Genomic DNA, 20,724 nt, shown 5'->3' on the forward strand with positions numbered 1-20,724 from the left:
ATGTATTATGGAAGTAACACACCAGGAGTGAGGAGTGTTTCTGTGCATGGTTAGAGAAAAGAAAGTTACATGGTCATGTTTCTTACAGTTCTATAGTTTACACATTGAATGATACCAATGCCTTTGTCCGTCCAGAAGTTGTCACAAATGTTTCAGAGGCGGGCTCTAACTGGCTCCATGTTCCGGTATCTGACTGACAACTCTCTCCCCCTGTAGCCCCAGTGCTCTGGAGGATGATGATGAGGATGAAGGTCACACGGTGGTGGCCACGGCCCGGGGGGTCTTCAACTGTAATGGAGGGGTGCTGAGCTCCATCGAGACGGGTGTCAGCATCATCATCCCACAGGGGGCCATCCCCGAGGGCGTAGAACAGGAGATCTACTTCAAAGTCTGCCGGGACAACAGCATCCTGCCCCCCTTGGACAAGGAGAAAGGTCAGACATGGGTTCATGGTACACAGGAGTTAGAAGATTTCACATGGGGTCTTTTGCCAAGCATTATTTCAGTCTGAAGATATTCTATTCCTCAGTTTTAAGTGTTTTTAGCTACCTTAATTGCTAGCTTTAAAGTGGGTATTAGATGTATTCACCCCGCTTGGATTTTCTTCACATTTTGTTGCGTTACAATTTTATTTTGTCATTGATCTACACAAAATACTCCATAATGTCAAAGTGAAAAGAAAATTCTACAGTTTTTTTTACAAATGAATAACAAAAATATAGTAATTTAATAAGTATTTACCCCCTTTGTTATAGCAAGCTTAAATTAATTCAGGAGTAAAATACTGCTTAACAAATCATATAATCACTTGCATGGACTATAATATGTGCTGACATGATTTTTTAATGACTACCATTTCCTCTTTGCCCCATATATACAATTGAAGTTGAATGTTTTTCATACACCTTAGCCAAATACATTCAAACTCAGTTTTTCACAATTCCTGACATTTAATTCTAGTAAAAATGTCCTGTCTTAGGTCAGTTAGGCTCTCCACTTTATTTTAAGAATGTGAAATGTCAGAATAACAGTAGAGAGAATGATTGATTAATTTCAGCTTTTTTCAATTTCTTTCATCACATTCCCAGTGGGTCAGAAGGTTACATGCACTCAATTAGTGTTTGGTAGCATTTCCTTTAAATTGTTTGAATTGGGTCAAATGTTTCGGGTAGCCTTTCACATGCTTCCCACAATAAGTTGGGTGAATTTTCCTCCCATTCCTCCTGAGAGAGCTTGTGTAACTGAGTCATGTTCGTAGTCCTCCTTGCTCGCACACGCTTTTTCAGATCTGCCCACAAATGTTCGTTGAGATTGAGCTCAGGGCTTTGTGATGGCCACTCCAATACCTTGACTTTGTTGTCCTTAAGCAATTCTGCCACAACTTTGCAAGTATGCTTGGGGTCATTGTCCATTTGGAAGACCCATTTGCGACCAAGCTTTAACTTCCTGACTGATGTCTTGAGATGTTGCTTCAATATATCCACATAATTTTCCTGCCTCATGATGACATCTATTTTGTGAAGTGCACCAGTTCCTCCTGCAGCAAAGCACCCCCACAACATGATGCTGCCACCCCCATTGCTTTACGGTTGGGATGGTGTTCTTCGGCTTGCAAGCATCCCCCCTTTTCCTCCAAATATAACAATGGTCATTATTGCCAAACAGTTCTATTTTTGTTTCGTCAGACCAGAGGACATTTCTCCAGTCGTTGTCCCCATGTGCAGTTGCAAACCGTAGTCCCCTTTTTTTATGGCAGTTTTGGAGCAGTAACTTCTTCCATGCTGAGTGGCCTCTCAGGCTATGTCGATATAGGACTCGTTTTACTGTGGATATAAGGTCCTTTGCTGCTGTTCTGGGATTGATTTGCACTTTTCTCACCAAAGTACGTTCATCTCTAGGAGACAGAACGCATCTCCTTCCTGAGCGGTATGATAGCTGCGTGGTCCCATGGTGTTTATACTTGCATACTATTGTTTGTACAGATGAGCGTGGTACCTTCAGGCATATGGAAATTTTTCCCAAGGATGAACCAGACTTGTGGAGGTCTACAATTTTTTTTCTGAGGTCTTGGCTGATTTCTTTTGATTTTCCCATGATGTCCCCAGGCCTTGAAATACATCCACAGGTACACCTCCAATTGACTCAAATGATGTCAATTAGCCTATCGGAAGCTTCTAAAGCCATGACATAATTTTCTGGAAGGCACAGTCAACTTAGGGTATGTAAACTTCTGACCCACTGGAATTGTAATACAGTGAATTATAAGTGAATTAATCTGTAAACAATTGTTGGGAAAATTACTTGTGTCATGCACAAAGTAGATGTCCTAACTGACTTGCCAAAACTATAGTTTGTTAACAAGAAATTTGTGGCGTGGTTGAAAAATGAGTTTTAATGACTCCAACTTAGGTGTATGTAAACTTCCGACTTCAACTGTACAACATCTGTAAGGTCTTTTAGTAAAGTATTGAATTTCAATCACAGATTCAACTACAAAGACCAGGGAGCTTTTCGAAAGCTTCATAAAAAGGGCAGTGATTGATAGATGGGTAACAATATCAAATTAGACATTGAATGTCTCTTTAAGGATGGTCAAGCTAATAATTATGCTGTGGATGATGTATTAAACCACCCAGACACATCAAAGATGGATCTAGGAAACTGCTCATGGATGTCACCATGAGTCTATTGGTTATTTTAAAACAGCTACAATGGCTGTGATAGGAGAACTGAGGATGGATCAACAAGATTGTAGTGACTCCACAATAATTACCTAAATGACAGAGTGAAATTAACAATACAAATATACAGAATAAAAAATATTAAAAAACATGCAACAAGGGACTAAAGTAATACTGCAACAACAAAAAAACATGGCAAAGGAATAAACTTTTTGGCCTAAATGCAAAGCCTTATGTTTGTGGTAAATCCAACGCAACACATCAGAGTAAATGCTTCCTTATTTTCAAGCATTGTTGCATCAGGGTATGGGTATGCTTGACATCGGCAAAGACTGGAGAGTTTTTCAGGATAAAAAAAAAAGTGATGTCGCTAAGCACAGGCAAAATCCTAGAGGTAAACCTGCTTCAGTCTGCTTTACACCAGATACTGGGAGATGAATTCACTTGTCAGCCAGACAATAACCTACAACACAAGGCCAAATCTACACTGCAGTTGCTTACCAAGAAGGCAGTGAATGTTCCTGAGTGGCCAAGTTAGTTTTGACTTAAATCTGCTTGGAAATCTTTGACACGACTTGAAAACTGCTGTCTAGACATGATCCTCAACACCTTGACAAAGCTTGAGAATTTTGAAAATAATTATGGTCAAATATTGCGCAATCCAGGTGTGCAAAGCTCTCAGGGATTTACCCAAGAAGACTCACCGCTGTAATCACTGCCAAAGGTGTTTCTAACAAGTATTGACTCGGAGGTGAATACTTATCTAATCAAGGTATATTAATTAGTGTTTTATTTTTCATTAATCAAAAAAATAAAAACAATTTCCCACTTTGACAGAGTTTTTTTTTTGTAGATCTTTGACAAATAAAAATGACAATTAAATCCATTTAAATCCCGCTTTGTAACACAATAAAATGTGAAGAAACCCAAGGGGGTGAATACTTATGATAGGCGCTGTATATAATGTATCAGTCCGCAGTGGGGTTATTTTACTATCCAAATGTATTCGTGAGATAATGTTGTTTTCACAGATAATTTATCATCTCTCTCTTCTGTCGTCTTCTCTCTTTACATTTTTCTAGGATATGTATATTTTCCTTTGGTCTTTAATGGTTCTCATTGTCTTATGTTCACCGTGTCTGTTTAAACCCACTAAGGAGCCCAACAGCTTCAGTGATCTTAGGAACGCTGTGTGTACATGTATGTGTATTAGCCTTTAACCCTGTGGTGTGTATCTGTTTCAAGGAGAGACCCTGCTCAGCCCGCTGGTGATGTGTGGCCCTCACGGCCTCAAGTTCCTGAAGCCTGTGGAACTGCGTTTACCTCACTGTGCGTCTATGACCCCAGATGGTTGGTCTTTTGCTCTAAAATCCTCCGACTCCTCGTCGGGTACGCTGTCCTCTCTCTGTCCTTTTGGGGTCGGGGCTTTGGGTTGGCTTTGTGACAAACTGATATGGTTGTGGGTCACTTTGTATGATTTTGATGGTTTTGTTTATTTGGTGTTTCGGTTTGTTCACTCACTCATTCCTCCACTGATCTTTATTTATTTGATGTGGTCTTCAGATCAAAGATCTTCTTGTCATTGCTTTTTCATGCTGAAACATCTTTCTTTCCGTTCTTTTCTCCACTTAGTGTGTATGTCATCTGTTTGACATTGATATGGTTCCATTGGACATGCATCCCGCCGATCAGTTTTGTGTTGATAAGATTAGTAAAGTCTTTTGTTGTAGTGAATCATTCCACATTCTTTTCCCACAAGTGATTTTTTTTCTCACATAGCCACCCAAACGTCTATCCTGAAACACAGCGGTCAGCGGTCCTCTTAAATTTGAAAGAGGACCCTATCAGAGACAGACGCATTGCTCCCTCAGTACTAACAGATGTTGTGTATGTGAGAACAGCCTGTGGGTTGGATCTGAGATCTGTCTGACAGCATCAGAACAGAACCGAGTCAACTCTTTGCTCTCCCTCCGCTCCTCTCTATATGTCTTAATGGTAAACTTGGCACAGCCGTGGATTAGCTACTAATTACTCTCAGCTAGAATTGGACATGAAGGGCTAAATTATCCTACTGCTGCCTCGTTGGCTTGTTTGTTTGTAGGGCTGTGTTCTAATCCTCTTATTGTAAAACAAGGCCCTTTAGCTTCATTTAGGCTCTACTTGTGTCTTGCTCCTCACTGAGTCTGACTCCTTTCTAGTTGGGTGCTGAGCTGCCCAGGCCCAATGGGAGTTTCCAGTAAGGAAGCAGCATAGTGTGTGGCTTAATGGTCTTGGTTTGGAATGGTTCTGAAAGAAGTCTGCTCACAGACAGGGGAGATTCAATCCAAACCACACATGATCAGTTTGCTTCTGACAAAACATTACATTAATGTACTGATGTCATTATGAGTTTCACAGTGAACATTCCTCCTGCTGCACTGACTGATTGTGAACCTCTAACAAATAATCGGAGTCATTGACAATTGATCTGAGTAAAATCAGTTAAACACCTCTTGGTCCTCATATGGATCCTATCTGTTAGGACCTGTCATTGCTAAAATCCCTTTGATATTTAGGCGTAATTACACTTTAATGATTAGGGTGCATTATCCTCACTTGTGATGTCCTATCAGAACAACAAAGCATGCTAAAAGCCTGAAATTGTTCAGTACTTTGATCTGAAGATCTCATATAACTCACTTTACTCACATGGCCCCGAGGGAATGAAAGCAATTATCTGAAATAACGGTGCTTTAAAATGCAACTGCATTGTGGTTTGGAAGAAACCGTTTTGAGTCTAAAGCCATTTTTTAAAACAATTATTGAAATGTGTTCTTCTGTGGAGGCAATACTCTTGGCTCAAGGCCTGGGCTTGGGCCATTAATCGCAAATTACAGTCGCTGCCAGTACATACTCTATCCTTAAGAGCTATAATTTGAAATCAAGAGTGGTTTTAGCAATGTAATGTGAAGTTTACTTCTGTCAAACTACATCTTACCAAAAACAGCATGTGTATATATGGCTTTAATGGAACAGAGGGTGTTTTAGTTTAGTTTTTGGAGCTTTCTGGTTGTCAGTTTAGCAAGAAGTGCATTATGTATTATGAACCTTATACCCTTTCTCCACCTGTTATCATTACCATGTTCCTTCTCTCTCTCCCCCTCAGGTGATCCCAAGAGTTGGCAGAATCAGTCTCTCCCTGGAGACCCCAACTACCTGGTGGGAGCCAACTGTGTGTCTGTGCTCATCGACCACTTCTGAAGAGTGCAACAGCTGGCCTGTTACTGAATGTGAAACCATGAGAAAGGATGGATAATACATACATACATACATACATACACACACACACACACACACACACACACACACACACACACACACACACACACACACACACACCATTTCTCCAGGGGTGGACCATACACAATGATGTATTTACACCCAGTGCTCCAGTGTTGTTTACTGTGCCCATGGAAGATGGAAGGAGACTGAAGTTGCCCCTATGTGCTGTCCTTTAACTCTTTCTGAGGTCTTGAAGAAAATACAAAACACATAACGATTTAACCAGTGATGGAATGCATGCCCTGTGCCACTGAGTAACTCATCACATTATACGCAAAGTTTTTACTTTTAAGTGTTACATAACAGGAAAATGGTTTGAGGTTTTTACTTTTGAAGTAGATGGACATATATGTAGTTGTATTTATACTATATATGCATACAGTATATATAGTATATGGTATAAATATAATTTTAAATTCAATTCTAGAAATCAGAATTCAAGAATCAGAATTCAACCTTTTTTGTCACCGTTTGAATTAGTTGACTTGACGGTCATGTTTTTTCCACATTGACAGATTTGTGATGGTTTTGAAATTCGGTGCCAGGGAGGTGGGCAGTAAAGTGATGATGTCAATGCAGAGCCACATTTTCTAAATGTATGGCTCCGTGGTAATGATTATGGTGATAGTGAAGTAGGCAAGCATCCGCAGAAGAGAAAATGAAGATGAAGGTGGAATACTTTGAGGTGGATTTAAAGCCCAACTCAATGCCTCGAACATGTTCATCCTGTGACTAGAATGGCTCTTCCTTCCTTTCCTTTTTTCTTTCTTTCTGTAAAACTGACCTTGGATTCACTTTGTATTGACTACCAGAATTCTACTCCTGCTGTATCAAGATCTATGCATGTGCTATGACTCAGGTCCAGAAGCCTGCTCAGTTCTCCCTCACCATGTTAAAACCCTCTTACATTAACAAGCAGTGATGCCTTATCTGCATATTATTCACTTTTTCAGTAAAAACCTCTGGGTTCTTCTAAGTTATGATGATAAATTATGGACAAATGAAGTTCTCTTGCCATTTTGTCAACCCACTGTATAAATGAACTTGGGTTTAGCGCACAAGAACAATTGAAGCGAATAAAGGTATTCTTTATCTGCTATGAATATGACTTCAGAAGAAAAAGAAAAACAGGACAAAAAGACAAGTGGCTGTAAATAAAGTTAGCATATGGCCTTGGTTCTTGGTTTGTAAATGAACTTTTGTATGTCTTTGTTATTTTGTATAAAACTTAGAGAAAACTGTTTTAAAAAATGAATGAATTGACCATGGTTTACTTTCTAATCTGGTTATACCCTTGAGCCTTGGAACTTGTAACTATTAGCAGTAATAAAATCCACATTTTCTACCAATATATTCACACTACATATAAATAATAATTGTCACACAATCTTTTTATGGTTATTTGCAAAAGAGGAAAGTGCTTGTGTTAAACAACTTTTCAAAACTGTTCTTTAAAAGGGTGTGCTCTGTCTCCCTCATTTATTTGTGATACTGGATGCTGTATTATTTTGTGCCCTGAAATGTATTTTTGTACTAATAGACCATATATTACGGCACACCAGTACTATTTTCTTTATATATGATAACACAGCTTCAATTGGGTATTAGCTCTTCACGTGTGGCTGACTTTTTTCTCCTTTGTGACACAATTTTAAGTATACCACTGTATTAATGAATAAAAACATTTTTAAAGTAAAGTCTTTCTGGGGTTTCATCTTTTTTATTTTTATGAGCCAAATATTCCATTCCAATAGTTTAAAGGATTCTCAGGTGAAATATGTAATCATGTTCGTTTTCTGCTTAGACTGGATTTCTACAGTTTGATCTTCGTCAGTAACAGAGCTGAGGGAGGGGGGGGGGTGGCTGCTGTAGAATTTCTATTCTCTTTAGATACTGCGGCATGATTTAAGTGCAGTACCAGCTTGGCCGGTGCAGATGGTGCTCGAGAGCCCTGTGGCTGTCTCCGCAAGGTCAGCACCACAGCAGGCTGTTATTCAAAGATTAGGGACTGTGTTAGCATTACAAATATGGAGAGTATCAACTTGTTTTAAGGCAAATGCATATTTTTACTCCCAATGTACTAAAAGTGTATTGTACTTCATCTCAATTGATGGATCTCAGCCTTTGTGAATCTAATAACGTAGGCTTGTCTGTATAATTTATAGATGGATCATTCAAACATTTGGTTGGAGGCAATAATTTGAAGAAATGTATGAATTTGAATTCAGACAATTCATAGACATCTCAAAGGATAAGTGCATGGCTTCACAAATGATAAGGGCATGGTCATCTTTTTAGTGTTCATAATAGTCTAATTATTTGTAGACGCAATCGCATAAGGCTATTTTGGGGAAGCGAAGTGGCACCGTCGTAGTATTGATTGCCCCAAACACGCTAGCTGCATCTCCTCCTGCCGCCGCGGGTAGTTTGCGGTCTGTGAAAACCCTGCGCCTGTGTGAAACATCATACCCACGGCCACGCTCTCTGTGCATGGTACCCTGCCGCGCGTTTGACAGCGGAATACTAGAATACTACGTTAAAGGGCGACACTATTCCCGTGTCATTTCAGCTATACGTTTATACTTGCTGAGGTCTTTAAAATGTATCATGTAGCAGTGAAAATAAGGGAGCATATGATTTGATGGACCATTTCTCAAGCTTTTCCTCGAACCCGGTTACCTTAGCCAATAGCGCGTTATCCTGTGTTTTTGCGAAATCGATTTGGGTAGCAGCACAAGAAAGTCACTGCGCATCTCATCCATCACACTGTTGTAGCCTTCAGAATAACCGACAATTACGCATCTGCATCTTGGGATAATTAAGCAATTTAATGGAGACTTTCAAAGGAAACATTTCGTAGGACTGATGTTATTTGCTTTTTGGACACCGTTGCTTATCAAGCTTAACGTTTGGACATCGGTTACTTGCTTTGCTGTTAGGTGCCACTTTTGGATGCTGATGGAAATAGCTTAACCCATTGTTTTCAATAGCTGATACATACACTCTGTTTTCTTCGTGACAATGCCAGTCCAAGCAATGCCCCGAGGTCGTTCGCTCAGCCCTGCGTCCCTGTCCCGTAGTCTCTCCAGACTCAGAGAGTTTCGGACTCGGACTCGGATCATGCTTTCTCTCGGAGTTTCTCAGATGGTTTTGGGAAGTCTGATTTTGGCAGTCAGTTTTGCTGCTCTGGCCCTCACTACCTCACCAAGGGTCAGACATTCGTGTCCATTTTGGGCAGGTTTCTCTGTAAGTATTTCGTTAATTAAGTATTAATATTCATCCAACATGTGAGTTTATGTGTGTGTGTGTGTGTGTGTGTGTGTGTGTGTGTGTGTTTTGTGGCTCACTGTTTATTGTTATTTATAAATTGACCCATTTCGCGGGAAACAGATCTGGAACGTGCTCACACCTGGTAAGCATGTCCGGTTGGGACAACACGTGTTTTATTGTAAATTATGCAGACGTTGTAAAATCAACATTAATGCCATGAATTATTTCGTTGATTGACTGTCACCAACTGAACAGTGCTTTTAAACGCTTTCATTTGGCATTGTGTTGTATAGGCTACAGTAGCCTATTGTGACATAAGCCTACAGATGGCCTATCGTTGTGAAATATCTACTCTCATTTAGGTAAGATTAATTCGTTTTTTTTTTGTGTCACCTTGTTGCAATTTGTTTGTAATTGTATTGCTCAAAATAAATACTCATGCATGTTTGGGGCACGGTGTGAAGGATTTCTCTCAGCTAGAACTCAGTGCTATTTTGGCTCTCATCTTGTTTATGGATGGGAGTCTCACATACAGGCTACTGGCTTTGCAACCTTGACTCAGGGGAGACGTAACATAGTAATTTAAATTCCAGGACACTGAAATTAGTATGAAATGTTGTTTGGGATGGTATGTATTAATTTGTGTGATTTCGTATGAAATGTTACGAACATAGAATTAGGAATTAGAATACTAGAATGGACATGAACCTTCTTATTATGGGATGAAAGTCAGCCATTTTGATCAGGGAGTTGGTCAACCACGGTTTTGCCAGAACTGTAATAAGATATCGTCTAAATCATGAATTTGAATAATTTATCTGCACTGTATGTTTGTTAGCGAGCTAGCCAGCTAGTTTTAGAGGAATGATTCAATTCAAATTAACTGCCAATATTCCAACATTCCTTTCAAACAATGCAGTCAATCCACCGCCATACACTGGCTGAAATCAGTTGATGATATAATTTAGATAAAACTTGTCATGTAGCTAGCTAGCTAGAACAAACAACATGTGTCATTTAGCTTTCTTCATCAGAGATTAGGCTTTTGGAAAGAGATTGACATTGTCCTGGTAAAGTTGTCAGTCTGACTACTGTCATCACCACTATAGATTGCAAGCAAATCAAACAATATTTGGACATAGCAATCTAATTTATCCTCTGAAAGTTAACTTGTTAACTAGCCATATTCATGTGATCTTTTATTAGCTAGCTAGCCAATTTGACACGGTCCATCAATCAATGTAGCCTATCATGTCTGCCAGCAGTAATTGTGATTAAACACTATTTAAAAACTATGTTGAAATGGGATAATGTTAGCTAACTTCACTACGTAAGTCTACGTTGGTTGAAGAAAAAAATATATTGAGGTCTACTTACCACTGTTTAGCCAACTGTACAAAGTTTCTACTGGTAGCTTGCAAAGTAAACAGTAACGTTACTTCGGCAAATGCGCCCTTCGGCTGCTTGACAGGCAGACCCCACAAAGGATGGGAATTAACCTAAACCACTCATACTTGTCAGGTAAAGTTCACTTTTGTTTTATATCACTCAAATATCCAATTAATTGTGGCAAATATTTAGAGATATTGTGAGGCTACCCTCACGTATCTGAAATTACATGACCAATTGGTATTTACTGATCATGAAAAGCATGCAGTGAGGCCTACTTGCTGTAGATCTATAACTGTGGTGATAGGGTTAAACGTGTGCAGATCTTTGTTTACTATGTTACGTTTAGTCTATGAGACCAGTCTAAGTTCTACTGAAGTCTGTAGGTTAGAGGATCATAGCTTGCAGCTGGGCCATCAGTGATGGGGGCTGTTCTTGGTACAGGCACCGTCCCCATGTGGTGCTGGTCATATTTGTCTAACTTTTCCTGTGAAGAGAGTCCCTGTGGAGAGAGTGGTCTTATCAATATATTTCCCTGTCAATTTGTGTTAAAAGTAATTTCTCTCTCATTCTCTCACACACACACATGCACGGATGCACACACACACACACTGTACGGGGCTCTATGTTCAATGAGCAAGAAATGCACTTTCAAGCAACTTCTCGCTTTCATTGTGTACTGTAAAGATTGTCTTAGTGGGACATTGTTTTCTGCGCCTGAAAATTGAATTGCAGTTTCTCTAAATATTTATGAAGGCACTCTTCCTTGATTTCCTGCCAGAGATCCAGCCAGTGCATTAAGCTGGGAGGTAGTTCCATTAATTATAGAGGGATAATTGAGGCAGTGTATAGAGGGTGATGGTGGTCTCTGTCACAGGGGATGTGTATGTGTGTGCTTGTTTGTGTGTTGTCGGAGATAAGCAACCTTGGGGTGAAAGTTCACGGGTCGGGCTATGCTCCAGGAGATCAATTCCTGGGATTCACTCACTCAACATATATGTACACTACACGGCAAAAGTTTGTGAACTCCCCTTCAAATTAGTGCATTCGGTTATTTCAGCCACACCCGTTGCTAACGGGTGTATAAAATCTAGCACACAGCCATTAAATCTTCATAAACAAATATAAACAAAGTATAACGGCCCATACTGAAGCGACTTTCAACATGCCAGCATAGGATGCCACCTTTCCAACAAGTCAGTTCGTCAAATTTCTGCCCTGTTAGAGCTGGCCTGGTCAACTGTAAGTGCTGTTATTGTGAAGTGGAAATGTCGGCTCAGCCGTGAAGTGGTAGGCCACACAAGCTCACAGAACGGGACCACAGAGTGCTGAAGGGCGTAAAAATCGCCAACTCTCGGATGCAACACTCACTTCCGAGTTCCAAACTGATTGTCGGGACTTTCATGAAATGGGTTTCCGTGGCCGAGCAGCCGCACACAAGCCTAAGATCACCATGTGCAATGCCAAGCGTCGACTGGAGTGGTGTAAAGCTCGCCGCCATTGGACTCTGGGGCAGTGGAAACGCATTCTCTGGAGTGATGAATCACGCTACACTATCTGGCAGTCCGACAGACAAATCTGTGTTTGGCGGATGCCAGGAGAACGCTCCCTGCCAAACTGTAAAGCTTGGTGGAGGAGGAATAATGGTCTGGGGCTGTTTTTTATGGTTCGGGCTAGCCGCTTAGTTCCAGTGAAGGGAAATCTTAACGCTACAGATAGAATTACATTCTAGATGATTCTGTGCTTCCAACTTTGTGGCAACAGTTTGGGGAAAGCCCTTTCCTGTTTCAGCATGCAATGCCCCCGTGCACAAATCGAGGTCCATACAGAAATAGTTTGTCGAGATCGCATGGAAGAACTTGACTGGCCTGCATAGAGCCCTGACCTTAACTCAATCGAACATCTTTCTAATGAATTGGAAAGCCGAATGCAAGCCAGGCCTAATCGCCCAAAATCAGTGCCCGACCTCACTAATGCTCTTGTGGCTGAATGGAACACCTAACATCTAGTGGAACACCTTCCCAGAAGATTGAAGGTTGTTATAGTATCAAAGGGGGGACCAACTCCACATTAATGCCCATGATTTTGGAATGAGATTTTCGACGAGCAAGTGTCCACATACTTTTAGCCATGTAGTGTATGCATGCTGAACACATATAAACCCAACATGCAACAATTTCAACGATTATTTTGAGTTACAGTTCATGTAAGGAAAACAGTCAATTGAAATAAATTCATTAGGCCCTAATCTATGGATTCCACATGCCTGTTTAGGGGCGTAGCCATAGGTGGGTCTGGGAGGGCAGAGGCCCGCCAACTTGGGAGCCAGGCCCACCCACTGGGGAGCCAAGCCAAGCCCAGCCAATCAGAATGATTTTTTACCCACAAAAGGGTTTTATTACAGACAGAAAAATTCCTCTGTTTCATCAGCTGTCCGGGTGGCTGGTCTCAGACGATGCAGAATTCAGATGTGGAGGTCCTGGGCTGGTGTGGTTGCACGTGGTTTGCATTTGTGAGTCCGGTTTGACGTACTGCTAAATTAGTTGTAGGTGGCTAATGGTGGTGAAATTAACATAATATTATCTGGCAACAACTCTGGTGGACATTCCTGCAGTCAGCATGACAATTGCATGCTCCCTTAAAACTTGAGACATCAAGTGGCTTTGTGTTGTGTGACACAAATGCACAATTTAGAATGGCCTTTTATTGTCCCCAGCACAAGGTGCACCTGTACAATGATCATGTTGTTTAATCAGCTTCTTGATATGCCACACCTGTCAAGTGGATGGATTATCATGGCAAAGGAGAAATGCTCACTAACTGGGATTTAAACAAATTTGTGCACAACATTTTAGAGAAATAAGCTTTTTGTGCATATAGAACACTTCTGGGATATTTTAATTCAGCTCATGAAACATGGGACCAACACTTTACATGTTGTGTTTTTATTTGTGTTCATTGTTGTAGGTTAGTAGTTGTAGGGAAAGATTGCCTTTCTATTATGTGTGTTTTTAAGGGGAAAGCAGTTTGTACGATAAACGTGAGCATGTGGTGGAGCAAGGAAATCTAAGCATTGTTACTCATTGTTTGGTATGAATCATAAGTTGTTCTTCTTACTCGGCTGTTAAATAACTCCATGCTTAACTCTGTGTGTCTGTGTCCGAGGCTGATTTCCTTCCCTCACTTCATTGTTCATGTAAAAAAAGTTAAAAGTCCTCTGCTGCTGGAACTTGAAGACAGGGAGGACATGACGCCCCCACATTCTGAAATTGCATTTTTGTCCCCCTCCAGTTTTATCATTGAGATGTGATACAAAACGCCACACAAGTGTGCTTTAGGACCATGCGAACACCTCAGATTGATCGTGTAGGCTGTTTTCCCGGGTTCAGCCCGCTGGATTTAGGACCTCATGACACCACAGAGTGTGCGGACAGGCTGTGTGAAGGCAAAGCTTCTGAAAGGCTGGCGTATAGGACCAGCACAGGAGAGATGAACAGAGGCAGCTGCTGTCTGTGTTGCGCTTTTTCTCTGAGTTGTAAAAGCAAGCAGAGCAGAAACTGGCTACTCTTTAGTTGACTGATCAAGCAGGCAAGGTAACTGCTTTTTGACAGAAAACATTTTATTTATTTCCAGTGCTGAGCTAGTACTGCAACTGACATGCTACATTAGCTAAGGGTTTTATCCCCTCTCGACTGAAGTGAATTAACTACTAGTAGCTAGTTAGCAAGCTAGTAGCTACCACAGCTAGCTATCTGTCAGGTAGCAATATCTAACAGCTGTTGTGTATATGGAAATGTTTTGTAGCCTTTGTTTTGTCTCGTATCAACAGAAGTACATTTTATGATGTACCATTGTACCATTAGCTAGAACTAGCCAAAAGTTGGCTAACGTTAGCTAGCTAGCTCACTAACTTTAGCTATTATATTTGCCTCAATCACACTAGACCTGAATCAAATGATGAAACCAGCGATTGAAGATCGATATTCTGCACAGTCAGTACATGACACTATGCTCATCATCATAGCAGGATCAGATGGTGACAGGTGTCCCTGCCGGGTCAGACAGCCAGGGAAGACCAGTCTACGGAGCTCAAGTGAATTTTGCAGTATATTATAACAATCAGTGAATGGATACAAAGTTCCAACTTGAGTTGATTGGTAGCCTACAGTCTGGGATCTGGGCATAATGGACATGTCAATTATTGAACCATTAATATTATTTTTGAATAATATAATGTATAAATGTACAACAAGGTAATTATTTGTAATTCCTCATCTTAGAAGGATAAGATGGTGACAGTGGTCTCATCGGGGTCAGGCAGCTAGGGAAGACTAGTCTTTGCTGGAGGTGAGGTCAGGCAGCCAGGGAAGACCAGTCTGTGCTGGAGGTGAGGTCAGGCAGCCAGGGAAGACCAGTCTGTGCTGGAGGTGAGGTCAGGCAGCCAGGGAAGACCAGTCTGTGCTGGAGGTGAGGTCAGGCAGCCAGGGAAGACCAGTCTGTGCTGGAGGTGAGGTCAGGCAGCCAGGGAAGACCAGTCTGTGAAGGCGCAGAGGTGAACCTTTGCAGATACAACCTTTTATTCTCTATCATACACATCATGCACTCAGAAATTGTATTATTCTGCTTGATGTGTAAAACACAAAAGGGGACATATTTGCATATGTTATGGTCTTGTGAAGGCTGGCTGAATTCTGGCAAAGATGTTATTTTATATCAGCATGTCTACAGATTCTCCCTTCTCCCTGTTTTTGTTTGTTTGGAAATGTTGATACTGGAGACTGTCATTAGAAGAAACTGTGTAACCTAGCATTTATAGCGGCTAAGAAATGCATTGCCATTAATTGGAAGGTTGTTTATCCTCCCACAATGTCACAATGGATGGCAGGGATGGCAGGGTCTGCCATACCGTTGGTTGTCACTCTGGCCTTGGCCTAACACACCTGAAACCAATAATGAATGTTTCACTAATATCCAAAAGCTGAGTGGGGTGTGTTGGTTTGGGGTGCTGCAGGGCCGTAGACCTCTAGGGACAGGACGGGGGGACCCAGCTATATTGTTTGCAAGTAAAAAGAGCTCTACAGTACTATTAGGCCTATGATATTAATTATATGGAGGATGTACTGTTTCTGTGTGTTAATGTATGTGTAGGTGTATGTGTGTTTTTATAAAACTTTTCTTTTCCAAACCCTTCCTTTGAGACATATATATTTTTTAAATGAAAAGGAAGTTGTGTTGTTGGGGAGAGTTGAGTTATTGACTAGACTGGTGGTGTTGGGCGTGCAGGTGGCTCGGGCTGGCTGGGCTGTCTGGCTGAAATGTGATATAGAGGATGTCTTGATAAAGACAATCAAAAGTCTTTGCTCTTTATTTGTAAGAGTTGTTCATTTATTAGGCTGTTTGTTAAAGGTGCAACACAATATTGATTATTTAATTATCATGGATCTAGTTGAGTCTTACCAATCACCTAAAGATATTTAATAATAATTCTACCTGGCTCGATGACTGTGGGCATTTTTTCTTACTTTTAGTTGTTCTGAATAGAGACGGCTAGAAGGGCCATGGGTCATATTAGATTGTGTGGAAAAGCAGGAAATTAACTTTAGATGCCCCCAAAAATGTAAGGACCCCCCTTCTAAAACCAAAGTTGCGCCCCTGAGTGTGCAGTGTGTGAGTGAGAGAAAAAGCACCTTAATCATTACTCACTGCACTGGGGAAAGTCATTGTTGTTGGCCACAACAAAGTACGTTTGAGTAAAGGTTTTATTTAACTAGCTAATGCTGGGTAGTTCTGGCTGTGTGAGAAACTGATAGGGAATGTTTTGAAGCTCAAAATACTTGCTAGCTACAGAATTACTTGCACAATCAATCACTGCCTTAGTCTTATTCATAGGGTCAGCAAGTTAGCAATGGGTATGTCACCAGTCAAGAAGAGAGAAAAAAGGAGGACCGAAGTGTTTTTTTAAAGGAGTGCAAAGGACTGTAAAGTAAGATTCTTGACAACTGCCCCCACACCACCCCTGGCAAACTAGCAGGAACATTTCAGTGCTTTCAGGTTAGTTGTCTTTAACTTCATCACAGTGATTATGGGTTATATTTGGTCATCATGATCATGGCAGAAGAGTGACAGCCATGAATAGACAGACAGACAGACAGACAGACAGACAGACAGACAGACAGACAGACAGACAGAGAGACAGAGAGAAAGAGGGCGAGCATAAGTAATCAAGTTGTTTGAGTGCCCCTCCAAGCTAATTGTGGAGATTTTAATTTCAGTTTGACCTTTCATGCATAATAATTATTATAAGTTCAAATACATTACATTTCCAACCATACAGTGTGTAGAGCAGCAGTAGTAACAACCTGACATACTGTAGGGGAAGTGAGAAAAATACTGGGAAATTCATCATACAGTACCAGAGAATGAGTAGAAAATATTTGTTTAATTGAATATGTTCTGCACATAATGAATGGCCCTAAGACTGATTGGACTGTACCAGAGTAAGTGCCCCTCTGTAAGTCCCACTTTAGCCTTGTAAATGTTCCCATTTGTAAGTACATTTTTTCTCTGTATCCTTTTCTCAAAAGTCACCAGAAATTAGAATTTAAAAGCAATCCTGGACCCCTGTAAAAAAATCCCCCCCACACCCCACCGTCAGAGTTGCTCCTACGCCCCTGTTGTGTTTGTCCAGAGGCAGTGTGTGTGAAGCTGATTGGTATGAAAACAAAACTGGAGTCTATTCTCCTCTACACATTCATTCTGGAGGTGTACAGACTTGTATTTATAAAATGTGGTGAGTAGTTGACTCAAAGAGAGAGAAGGACAATAGTTGAGCAGTTTTTAACAAATTCATTTCTTCAAAAATTAAGGAGAAGCAGGAGAGAGAGAGCTAACTATATTTCGTTGTATTTTTTCTTCACTTTCACTTACTTAACTAGAGAATGCAGCTAGCTAATGTAGCTTACTCAGACACCCAGCTCAAACAGAGAGTGATGCTATGTTAGCTAACTGGCTATGGATATCCAACACTGGAACTTTACCCAGTTTTATTAATTTATTGCCACCGGGCCCCACCGGTGAAACTGCTAAACTGCTTGCTGACTGTACAGTGTACTGCATGATTGTAGCGGATTTACTAACACATTAGTTCTAGTAGCTATGTTGACTGTGAAGTTAGCTAATATGGTGACAATGATGTAGGCCGTGTGTAGCGGATAAGTGGTTAGAGGTTATGATATCAAGGTTTGGCTTGGAATGTTTTTTTCGTCTGCTCACAGACAGCTGATGTGGTGTGCACTGAAATCCACAAGCGAAGGGAAAAGGTGAGATGAGGAGAGTGCGTATATGCAAGAAGAATTTAAAGAGCAAAGTGATCATGCTGTTTATATGTGGCTGCTCTGAATGTGAACTGTGTTTGCATGTGATCAGGGTGAATTCATTCTAACGATTCTATTGAAAACAGAAAAATATTTCTTAAATGTAAGCAAACACAACGAAATGGGAATTAACATACCTGATCAGCCAGATGAGGTCAAGAGAGTGCAAGGCAGTATTGAATGTGTCACTGTCTGTCACCTTGATTAGTCAAGTTTTTCTCTCAACCTGTGCCCCTACGTTGTAAACTTTCATTCATTGGCCAGGTTGTAGCAACCTCATAATGTGTATAGGGACAATTCAAGTAACCTTAACCTATTGATGTTACATTGAGCTGGGTGAATGGAATATGAATGACATAATCGTGGCCTCCCAAATGGTGCAGCGTTCTAATGGTGCAGTGCTTGAGTCATCACTACACACCCGGGTTTCGATCCCAGGCTGTGTCACATTCGGCCGTGACTGGGAGACCCATGAGGCGGTGCACAATTGCCCCAGCTTTGTAAGGGTTAGGGGAGGGTATGGCTGGCCGGGATTCTCGTGTCCCATCGTGCTCTAGCGACTCCTTGTGGTGGGCCTGGCGTCTGCAAGCTGACCCCGGTCGCCAGCTGGACAGTGTTTCCTCCGACACATTGGTGCGGCTGGCTTCCAAGTTAAACGAGCAGTGTGTCAAGAAGCAGTGCGACTTGGCAGGATTGTGTTTCGGAGGACACGTGGCTCTCGACTTTCGCCTCTCCCAAGTCCGTAGGGCAGTTGCAGCGATGGGACAAGACTGTAATTAACAATTGGGTAGAAAAAGGGGTAAAAGTAAAAAATATATTTTAAAAATAATAATCATCGTCCTCCCTCATCTTCAACGGCACCGACTGCCACTGCTATACTGATTGTTCCATTTTTAATGCTGCTTTATTACTCTGTGTGTATTATACTGTGTTTGTACTATACAAGTGTACTGTTAGCGGCCGGTAAGGATGGTTTTACTTTGCTTCCTCCACGTTGGAGTCTTCCAGGGCCTGATGTAAGTGGCGGCCCAGAACAAACCAGTGTTTCTGGGTCAGTGCCCATCACTCTGCTCCCCAGAGGTGGAAGACTTCTCCAGAATAGGTATTCTGTATTCTCAGACTGCCTGATTAGAGTGAAGAAATGAACACGGTCTCTAACGGTCTCTAAACATACCCTATCAGCATCCGGACACAAAGAGCCTGGGCTCTGTCGCTGGCCACAGCAGGACGATAGGCAGTGCGGGGGATCTGTGTGTGTGTGTGTGTGTGTGTGTGTGTGTGTGTGTGTGTGTGTGTGTGTGTGTGTGTGTGTGTGTGTGTGTGTGTGTGTGTGTGTGTGTGTGTGTGTGTGTGTGTGTGTGTGTGTGTGTGTGTGTGTGTGTGTGTTTATGCATGGCTTTTAGACCACACATGCAGAGTCGACTTCTGAACGAACAAATCAGTGTGTCGTCCTCTGCCACTTTGTGTGATCTACCATCTTGCTAATTAGCTAAACACTTGTACTACTGTTTGGATGGTGGAATTAATGGAATGGGTTTATATACTGTAGCGCTATTCCAAAACTAATAGACCTATGAAATATTTATCATCCATAAATCTGTTGCATAACGTGTGGAAATGTCAGGTCAGACAGATTGTTAATCTTATTGAGAAAGCAATAAGTACAAGAAATGGCAGCAATCGATTTAAGAAACCTTTGCCAAGCCAATAATAGCTATTTTCAGAGAACGTCAGTGAGGGGAGAGAATTGACAGCAGGGTGGTGGGTTGTGGTGGGCTGTGAAAGCTGTTCAATGGAATGCCAACAGTAGGCCGGGCCAACCAGATCGACTGCAGTCCACAGCTCAATGCTAAATGTCCTCTGGCCTGGCCATGACACATTCCTTATAGAGCCAAACTACTGTAGACCTGTCAGACATTAATTACTTATTAGAGTAGCTACAGCATATCTATACTAGAATAACAACAGTTAGATGTGAAGCATTAGGAGGGACTGGTGGTGCTTTAGCTGCTCAAGTAGTCCTCATACAGTACTGCGTATTGCTGTACCCACTAATATGAACAGCACCATAAATGTCATGACTGCGTCTGAGCAACTCTTAAATGCCAGCTGTCTGAATGTTGAATCCATCTCAATGGTGCTTGACAGGCAGAGACAGACCTGTTTCCCTCCCTGTCTGTGTGCTGCTTCTAATATGATTTAGTTGGCTCCATAACTCACTCCAGTAAAACTGAGAGGAGAGGAATGAGAGATTGCGTTTAAGGTTGGATGTAAATCCAGCAGACCGGTTGAGTGTCTCCTCTGTGTCCTGTGGCTCCAGTGGATAGGGACAGTTCAGCACAACCTGCCAAATCACACACAGTTCTGTGGAGTAGAGTAGTCACAGTGAACGGTGTGTCCTGCTCACAGCTGATACCCTGGCCTGTGACTGTAAGTGTGTGTGAGTGAGGACAGCTTCACTGATTCCTAACAGGTCTTCAGGCAGCTCTCTGGCCAGGGCCAACAGAACAGGAGCTCAGAGGATATCCTGTTCTGTTCAGGAGCTCTGCTCTACTCTCCACTGGCGCTGTGTTACTAATTATTAACACCCACTTGAGAACATACATCAATAGTCTGATAATATTATATTGTTGCCGACTGGCTGCTGCTGACTACCTGTTGGAGAGTGGATGTTGAAAACCCAGAGAGAG

The 20,724-nt window shown here is 41.5% G+C and overlaps 2 protein-coding genes across 16 annotated transcripts in view; both read left to right on the plus strand.

Moving 5' to 3' along the window:
• The window catches only part of tjp1a (tight junction protein 1a), a 161,409-nt gene extending 153,707 nt beyond the window's left edge, over nt 1-7,702 (plus strand). For 11 of the 15 annotated variants that reach the window (XM_052462138.1, XM_052462135.1, XM_052462137.1 and 8 more), the window contains 3 exons: nt 217-434; nt 3,927-4,070; nt 5,827-7,702. In XM_052462138.1, the coding sequence (XP_052318098.1) occupies nt 217-434; nt 3,927-4,070; nt 5,827-5,921 (457 nt within the window). In that variant the 3' untranslated portion in view covers nt 5,922-7,702. The remainder of the gene's footprint in view (nt 1-216; nt 435-3,926; nt 4,071-5,826) is intronic. The other 4 variants (XM_052462142.1, XM_052462149.1, XM_052462143.1 and 1 more) reach the window with 2 other exon arrangements.
• Nucleotides 7,703-8,448: 746 nt separating this feature from the next.
• The window catches only part of LOC118394151 (protein ENTREP2), a 141,601-nt gene continuing 129,325 nt past the window's right edge, over nt 8,449-20,724 (plus strand). The window contains exon 1 of the mRNA XM_052462151.1: nt 8,449-9,248. Within this exon, the coding sequence (XP_052318111.1) occupies nt 9,024-9,248 (225 nt within the window). The 5' untranslated portion in view covers nt 8,449-9,023. The remainder of the gene's footprint in view (nt 9,249-20,724) is intronic.

This window comes from Oncorhynchus keta, chromosome 14, assembly GCF_023373465.1.
Source record: "Oncorhynchus keta strain PuntledgeMale-10-30-2019 chromosome 14, Oket_V2, whole genome shotgun sequence".
Classification (NCBI taxonomy): domain Eukaryota; kingdom Metazoa; phylum Chordata; class Actinopteri; order Salmoniformes; family Salmonidae; genus Oncorhynchus; species Oncorhynchus keta.